The sequence below is a fragment of the Elaeis guineensis genome, chromosome 2, assembly GCF_000442705.2.
Source record: "Elaeis guineensis isolate ETL-2024a chromosome 2, EG11, whole genome shotgun sequence".
NCBI lineage: Eukaryota > Viridiplantae > Streptophyta > Magnoliopsida > Arecales > Arecaceae > Elaeis > Elaeis guineensis.
Genome location: NC_025994.2, coordinates 5,397,116 through 5,406,196, shown reverse-complemented (window position 1 = coordinate 5,406,196; position 9,081 = coordinate 5,397,116). Strand labels below are relative to the sequence as shown.

At 37.6% G+C, this 9,081-nt stretch overlaps 1 protein-coding gene across 1 annotated transcript; it reads left to right on the top strand.

The window, feature by feature from the left end:
- The first annotated feature begins 776 nt into the window (after positions 1-776).
- On the top strand, positions 777-4,738 carry LOC140855408 (uncharacterized). The gene is made up of 3 exons (XM_073251292.1): positions 777-1,205; positions 2,092-2,178; positions 3,773-4,738. Exons 2-3 carry the CDS (start codon positions 2,111-2,113, stop codon positions 4,056-4,058), a joined length of 354 nt encoding a protein of 117 aa, XP_073107393.1. The 5' UTR covers positions 777-1,205; positions 2,092-2,110; the 3' UTR covers positions 4,059-4,738.
- Positions 4,739-9,081: the final 4,343 nt, after the last annotated feature.

Genomic DNA, 9,081 nt, shown 5'->3' with positions numbered 1-9,081 from the left:
GACAACGGCTAAAACTCTTGTGAAATAATCCGAAACACATTCGGATTCCTTCATCTGTAGGGCTTCAAATTCACCTTAAAGAGTTTAGAGGTGAACTTTCTTCACCTTCTCTACTCCTTTATATGAATTTTGGAGAATCTCCCATGCTTGCTTTGAAGTGGTTGCCGCCGCGATCTTCTCAAAGGTTGATTCATCTATAGATTGATAGATGAAATATAAGATTTTCTTATCCCTCCTTCGAGACTCCCTTTGTTGATTGGTGAGAGCCTCTCCTTCTCTTGGCTCTTGATAGTTTTCTTTTATTAGATCTCAAAGATCTTGAGACCCAAGTAGAGCCTTCATTTGCAGGCACCAATTTTCATAGTTTGTTTTGATGAGACGAGGAAAGGAGGGTTGGAGGAGACTATTGGTGGACATTATAGCTTTGATACCACTTTAAAGTTGTGAAAGGAAGAATGATGGGCTCGGAATAAAATAATACTATATTTTTTGAAGGTATTCAAAAGCTCAAAATGCTCATTGTTGCATTACAAAATGACCCCATTGGTATTTATAGCCACTAGGAGAACTTACTAGACATAATACATCACTAAATATGCATTTATAATACTTCTTTCCAAGGGTCATATCCTTATTCCGAGATTAACTCATAATTACTCATGCATCTTCTAGATGATGGGAGTTTTTATATGACTCTTTGGCTCCCAAGACTCTTAGACTCCCAACATTAATGATATTATATTTAAATTTATTTACTAATAGTAAATGCCGTAAGATTAGTGGTTTCACTAGTTGAGCATGGGAATGAATGTTTGGGTTCTGCTTCTTCCTGTCTCCATTCAACACAACATATGTCTATCTTTCCACCCTGTGAGCAATGCCCATTTGCTTTGGATGAATTTTGTATGGATAATTTTGCTTGTTCGCTTCTGGATGAGCTCCAATTTTATGCTTTGGCTGGTAATATCAATCATCTAGATGGAGAAAAATCAACTGCTTCAATCGGCACATCCCAATCATGCTCTGATGATGGAGGGACAGTCAGTAAAACCAAAGCCGGTGGACTGAAAACTGAGTGCATTGGATCTTGCATTATATACAAGTTTGGAAAGATCGCTGCTGATCGATCTGATTGTTTTCCTGAGAGCTCTTTTTGCTACTTTAGAGATATAGTTTCTTTGGTGGAGCTGATTGGGTGCTACATGGTATGAACTTTATCTCATGGTTAGCTCTTTTGCTTTCTGGTCTATTTCCTAGGATGAATTGCACACCCCTTCCCCTGCAAAAAGTAGGAAATGAAAGAATATGTACATGCACACTTGCATATCAACATGCACATGCTAATAAGGAAGACTCCAACTTCCCAGTACACATAAACAACTTGGGAACACGATACTAATCATGATATTCCATACTGACCCGAATAGATTGATACACTTCATACTGTATTGTACCGATGGAGAACCAGTTCGATTTAGATCAATTTTTCGAAAAATAGTCTGAATCGGACTGAACTAGTCGGTTCGGTATGGTATTGATCCGAACTGTCCGATACCGTGAGGTATAGTACCATTTCGATCCGGTTCGGTTTGATTTTTTTTCTTTTTTTTTTGGTAGTTGGGCAGAATTTTTTTTGAATTTTTTATTATCGATATGGTACGGTATGATACCGATCAAAAATCGATATCGCAGTATTGGTTCCTGAAACTTTGATAGTAACCTTGTTATGTGGTTGCACTAGGATATGCTTGTCCAGCTCTTTAGCATGCAACATTCAATCTGAACTAATGGAGATGTTGCATAAATAGAACAGATCATGTACCAGCTGGTGTTTTATTTTATCTTATTTTAAATTTAAATTTAGGATTTTAATGCAAACACTCAGACATGGGCTGTCAAGTTGTCTTTGACTTCTTCAAAGCTTGAACTGCTGAAAATAACTTTTCAACAAGTTATTTCTGTATATTATTTAAATTTTCTGCATTAAACATGATGTAGATATCTGTTTCAAGTTGCTGGTTCCTATTTCTTTGCTTATGTCTGGTAAATAACTTTATTCTGACTAATTCCTTTGTTGTGTTTGTTGCCTAGAGATGGGAGTGGACATGCAATGCTGGAGTTCTGCAAGTCTGAGGAGTTTTTAGCTGCTATTTTTGTATTACTAGGTCAGCTGGGAAGGTATGTCTTAGTTTTGCAGGACCTGGCTTTCTAGATTTTAAATTGATTTCTGTTATACTTTACATATTTTGTTCGCCTGTTTGCATATTCAAGAGAAAGAGTGATGAATAATGTGCATGCCTATTGTTCATATTTGCATGGTTCCTACCTGGGTTATGTTTGTAGAAAAGAAACTAGAGGTGAGAAACGAAAATGAGGGTTTTCATCACAATCCCTTCCAGTGCTACTGTTTCCTTCTTCCTCTATTCTTGCATTAATATCAACAGATTTCTGTTCTTTAGTTCATAGTTTTCCCTCTACTATGGTTTGGGAAATAGGTTTAATGTGCATCTACGTGACTAAAGACTGGAAGGGGAGATGGGTGGGAGAGGGATAGGGGTGGTAATTATCATGGACTTGCATTCCAAAATCTTTACTTGTTGGGAGGACTGGGCTAGGCTAAAAAACCAATCTGCCATTCTTTTTATTAGCCAATGTGGGACTATGACAATCTCTTTACCCAATCTCACGACACCCTCTTCAATCTTCATGGTTTGCTGCTACACCAGAGAGGAGGGCCTACAGGCTCTACTTGACCCTTTAGGGTCCTGCTCGATCTTGGTATCCTCCTGTGAGAGGTCCACATGGCTAATAGATATTGTGATACACAATGGGCCTGGCTCTGATACCAATTATCATGGACTCACAACCTAAAGGTTTAAGTTGTTGGGAGGAGGTCCAGCCCAAGCTAGGCACCCGTTTTATCAGTCAGAGTAGGACATAATCTTGACCTAGACTTGTTTGTCTGACTTGAGGTAACCTGGACGACTGACCTAACCTGGACTCTACCTGCCGAACCTGAGCCCTTGGATTCGTGGGTCCAGTAGTATAAGCTGACCCTGACCCACCAGTGGGTTGATTGGGTTTGGATCAAGAGTCCTTAAACTGTCATGCCACGGGAATATAGATAGCAAGTTTCTCTTAAGTATACAATAGTTTCAAAGAAGAGTGTTATGAACTGCAGGTTCGGCTCTCTTTTTTCTCCTCAAAATTTTATCCCCGTGTGAACATCATAGTTTGACTGTTAGCTGTCCAAAAAGGTGAAAAATAGTTTGACTATTTTCTCTTAAATATATAATAAATAGTTTTTATTGGTGTGGTCAGCTGTCCAAAACAGCTTTTAAAAAAAGCAACGGAAAATGGACAGGATATTTTTGACTATCCATATGGATTAGGTCCAAGACAGCTGGATTGACCCTTGGACATGTTTGGATGTGGCACTTCTAACCTGCTTACGGGTCAAGAGGTGTTTGTGTCAGGCCCATAGTGACCAGATATAGATGACCTTGACCTGGCCATTTTCCACTCCTAGGGATGGAGGATAAGGCTTGTACTCGTCGACTAAAAAAATTTGTTGTATATATTCTTAGGGGCATTTCACCTGATTTTTGATGCGGGAACACCAAATGTTTCATCAGATTGAAAATTGTTGTTTCTTTAGTTTATTGCCAATTGGTGTTCAATCTCTTTTTTCTTAGCTTGCTTTTTGTTAAGGTTATGATGCTTTGGAATTTTGCAGTCTTAAATGCTCATTCCATTCATTTCTGTTCGGCAGATTTGGCATCGATGATGGTGGCTATCAGCAGACTGGAGTTGCAGAGCTGAGATGTAGTTTGTCCAGGATTCTAGAAGCAAGCATTACAGAAAAAAGGAGTATCCCCACTCAATTTTCAGCTGTTGGTGCTGTGCTAAATCTTCTTCCATTCAATTTTGAAGAAATTGCTGGACACCGAGAACTTTCACAAGATGCTAGTGAATATGGTTATGTTATGCAAGTAAAGAAGTGGTTTTCTCATCTAAGCATGGAACAACAAGCAATGTCATTTGATCTCTTTAGATAAGCTAATGAGGGAAGATGATTTTTCTTTCTATATTGATTATGCAAACAATTGGTCACACCATGTTGGTCTCCATCTCCAATGCGTGATCCTTAATTTGGAGCAGCATCCCTTCTTGCCCTTGGACATGCTGAAAATTATTTGTTGAACTTATTGCAGTAGTTTGAATCTCCGCTTTCATTGAGATTATACTTGCTACTTCATCATTCTGATGGGATCTCAGTTGATTACTTGGTATACATCAAAGTTCTACTGGTTTCTGTTCAGGGGGCACTCAACTGCAGGATCGATCAAGTTCTTATTGGCATGGGTGTCGGGGCCTGGTGAAGATTGTGCTTATTTGGATACGATATTGGTAGAAGGAATTTTCTTTCAGTACCATACAAAACATTTCTAAGCCAACATTTGTCTCTTGGAGTGCATTTTACCTCCACCGCTCTCTCCTAGACTCAAGGCACTGATAAGTCTTGCGGAAGCTAAATATCGTTGAAGTTCAAATAAATTTTGCTCCATCAAATCATGTTTGGTTACACTGCATGAGAGGCGAAGATGTCATTTTGAACTTGTGAGTTTGACTTGGACAGGAGTAAATCTGGAGAGATGTATTCTGGACTACTCTGGATGCTGTTCTGTGTTTTGCATTACAATGAATAGCAAGTTCTGCAGTGCTATTTGGTTGTCGAATCAGCCACCAGCAATTCTGTAGCTTGAACTAGCTTAATTCTTTAAGAAAACCAACTAAAGTCTTTTGTTTTCTACTGTAAAGATCTGCACTCTTCAGAAAATGACTTGCATGGTCATGGTCTTGTGTTGGTTTTTGCAACTGTTTGCAGAGTGCTGTACTAGTTGCAATATTCTGCTTGTGTTGCCGGCTTGCCGATGTAACTTCAACACACGAATTATTTCCGTGTGGTTTCATGAAGGGCATTGGGCCATCCTTTTGGTTTACCTCTTTCAACGGTGGATGATGGAATTGATTTGGAGATTTGGAATTTTATTTTCAATTTTATTTTCTAAGTGAGTGGTCTCGGATTTTATTTTCTCATTATTTTTATTGGCTTTATTCTGGCTCTTTTGTTGTTATCCTTTTCCCTAATAAAAAAATATCTCAAAAAAAAAACCTCAAAAAAAAAATGATGTTTTCTTTGTTTAAGAAGCAAAAAAAACAAAAAAAAATCAGAACTCACCTCAGAGAGAACTAGAACTCACCTCGGCGGTGAGCTCTGGCGTTCCCTCCGACGTCTTCCTTCTCCTCTCCGACGGCACGGTGGCGAGCTCCAGCGGCGGTGAGCTCCCTCTTCTCGCTTTCCTCCTCCTCTCTCTCTCTCCTTCTTCTCTCCCTCTTCTCTCCTTCTCCTTGGCCCGTCAATGACGGTCGGCCGACGGTGCCCGCGCGCCCCCCCCCCACGTCGTTGGCCCGCCGGCGGGCCGGCTGCGGCCGTCCTGCCCCTCCCCTTCCCTTGCACCCCCCCAACATCCTTGGCCTGTCGATGGCGCGGTGGTGGCCGCCCCCTCCCATCCCCCCTTCCTTGGCCTGATGCAGCCCTGCGACGGTTGGTCGGCGACGGTCCTATGGCGGCCGACCGGCTGTGGGACCCCAACGGTGGCCTCGTGCACCCCCCACCTCCTATTTCAGTCTTTTTATTTTTTATTTTTATCTCATTATTTTTTATTTTTTATTTTTATCTCATTAGATTCGGATTTGATTTAAAATTCGATTCGATCCTAATTTAAAAAATTTAAAATATGTTGTATTTCATGGAATCGTAGAACCGTCAGTTGACTAATGTAGGATATTCTATAGTATCCATATAAAATATATATTTAATTATATATTTTTGTACGAGCATCATAAAATATATACATTGGTCAATTGATTGTCCAGTTCGGATAGTTTGAGAATTACATTTAATTCCGTAGGTAATTACATTATTCGAACGATATGCAGAGGGTTCGAGAGAAATTTTGGATAGTATTTTTCTTTAGTTCTCCTCACATATTTTCAGCCGTGTGGGGAGAACTAAGAAAAAATATTGTCGAAATTTTTTTCGATCCCTATTGCTTATCATTTGATTAATATAATTAACCTATAGAATTAATATAATTTTCGAATGGGATAGGACCTATCTGTGCCTATTAGTTGATGATATGATGCATTTATCATGTAAATCTTTTGAAATGATAAAATAATTACTAATACTAAATTTTTTAATTTTAATTTTGTCATAGATTTCTTTGAAAAAATGGCCAGTACTCGGGTTTATCTACTATTGTATTATGATGGCATAATACAGAATGACAAAATTGGTGTGTAGTACAGTCACCCTACAAATCGGATGATTAGAATATCTTCATCATTATCGTATCAAGAATTATTATACCATTTATACAGCAGTATTCCTGTAGACAAAGAAAAAATATGAAATAAAATTGAAATGGAGATCTCCAAAAATCTGTCGGGACAGTTAATGCAAAGCAAGTATATCTTAATTTCAATTGATGACAACGAAGATGTCGAAGAAATGCTAACCTTTCTTTTGAAATATTCAGAATATTGATTTTTAGAATTATATATTGAAAAGGAAGATGTACCGAGCTTTGGATGCTATAGTCGGCTTTTAACCCAAGTGGACAATACTGTTGGGCCTTCCTCGCTTTTCGTAACTCCTATGGTGCAAACTGATAGTGTTGAGGCCATATTTGCAGAACAACATTCTACTACTGTCGGCTCTACTTGTCCAATTATTCAAAGTCCTATGGTGACTTCTCCTGTGTCTTCTATATGGTGACTTCTCCTTTGGTAAAAATAGTAGTAAGTGAGAGATACGACACTCATATAGAGGACGATGACTGAGTAGGTGGTGGAATAAATTCTGATAATCTAGGCTTTGAGTCAGATAAAAGCGGGGATAAAGACTATTAGATGGATGAGGATAGTAGCAGTCATGATGATGATGGTGAAGATGAGGATGATGATGAAGATGTTCAGCCTAATATTAATGTGGGAGAACCTCAATCTCATTTGCACGAACTCCCATAATTTTTTAATGATATAAATTTAGATGATGGTGGTTGTATTAGTACTGGTCGAAGATTAAACTCTGACTATCAGTTTTGAAACTCCTCGATAATTGAATTTTCTAAAGGTCTAATGTTTGAGAGTAAAGATTATCTAAAGAGAGCTGTTAATCTTTATCACATTATGAAGCATTGAACATACAATATAGTTTAGTCATATTCAAAGTTGTGGTTTGTACGATGTGCATCATCAGATAATGTTCAAAATTGTAAATGGAGGCTTCGTGCTGCATTGTTGAAAATATATGGATATTTTTAAATCATAAAATATGAGGGTCCTCACACTTATTTGTTTACGGAGTTGAGTCGAGATCACAAACATGTCAGTGAAAGGATGATTGGCACACTAGTCCGATATATTATTGAAAAAGATTTCGGTGTTAGAGTTGAAGCTATTGTGGCAACCGTTAATGATCAATTTCAATACACAACGTCATACAGGAAAGAATGGTGTAGAAAGCAGAAGGAATTAGTTGATATTTATGGAGAATGAAAGCCGTCTTATGCTAAATTATCCTATTATATGGTTGTACTTCAACATGCAAATCCTGGTACAGTTGTTTCATGAGATTTTTTTCAAACTGTCAATTTCAATGTTTGGATTTTAAATTATATTTTTTGAACTTTCAAATCATCCATCCAGGATTTTAGGCACTGCCATCCTGTAATTAGCATTGATGGCATGCACTTGTATGGAAAGTTTAAAGGTAAGATGTTAATTGCAATAGGAATTAATGCAGAGAATGGGATATTTTCATTAGCATATGCAATTATGGATGAGAAGATGACTGCAAGTTGGAGTTGGTTTCTTTTCCAGCTCAAAACATATATCGTCAAAAATAGAAATAGAATATGCTTAATTTCTGACAGGTATCCAAGCATATTAAATGTCATCACAGATGAGTCTATTAGATGGAGTCCACCACATGCCTATCACCGATACTGTTTAAGACATATCTATAGTAATTTCAACGCTCATTTTAAAAATGTATAGCTGAAAAGAATAGTATGGCAAACAGGAATCACTCATCAAGTTCGCAAATACAACTTTATCATGGATAGGATCAGAACAGTGAATGAAGAGGTTTGGAGCTGGTTGTTTGAGTTAGAAAAGGAGAAGTGGACGTTGGCACATAATGACGGCCTGCGCTATGATGTCTTAATTACAAATATATCGAAAGTTTTTAATAGTATTTTATGAGGAGCTAGAAATGTGTCAATTACAACTTATATTCAAATGATATTTTATCATCTTGTGAAATACTTTAATATGAGATATGCTCAAGCCTTAAGATATGTACAGGAGAACCCAAATAATCTTTTTACTCCTCATGTTGCAATTAAGATTGCTGAAGATTAAGTTAAAGCTAACTAGTACCGAGTAATAGCAGTCAACCTTCAAAGAGGCATATATGAAGTGCTTATGAGGAGAGCAAGCACAGGGTTACGAGGTGGAAAAAATTATTATAATGTTACTTTAACTGAAAAAAAATATTCTTGTGAAAAGTGGAGCATGTACAAATATCTATGTTCACACATTTTAGCTGTGTGCCAAGAATTTACTGTATATTTTAGTGGGTTTGTGAATGATGCATATAAAATTATAGTATATATGAATGCTTGGAGCGATGAGTTTAATCCATTAGCATATAAAGATTATTGGATGCATACATGTATATTCAAATGTATTTCTGATCATCATCGTTTGAGACCCAAATAGAAAGGTAGACCAAAGTCAACAAGACTGCGAAATGAGATGGATGATAGGCAAATAAGAAGTAAGAACCACTGTAGTATTTGTAAGGAATAGGATTATGATCGCCGCCGCTGTCCTAGGATACTTCAACATACTTCAACTTCAAGCAGTGAAAGAAATTAAAGGCTCCAAAGATGTATTTTCATCATTGTTTTATGTATTTCTATGGAATTATATTTTCAATGTTGTTTA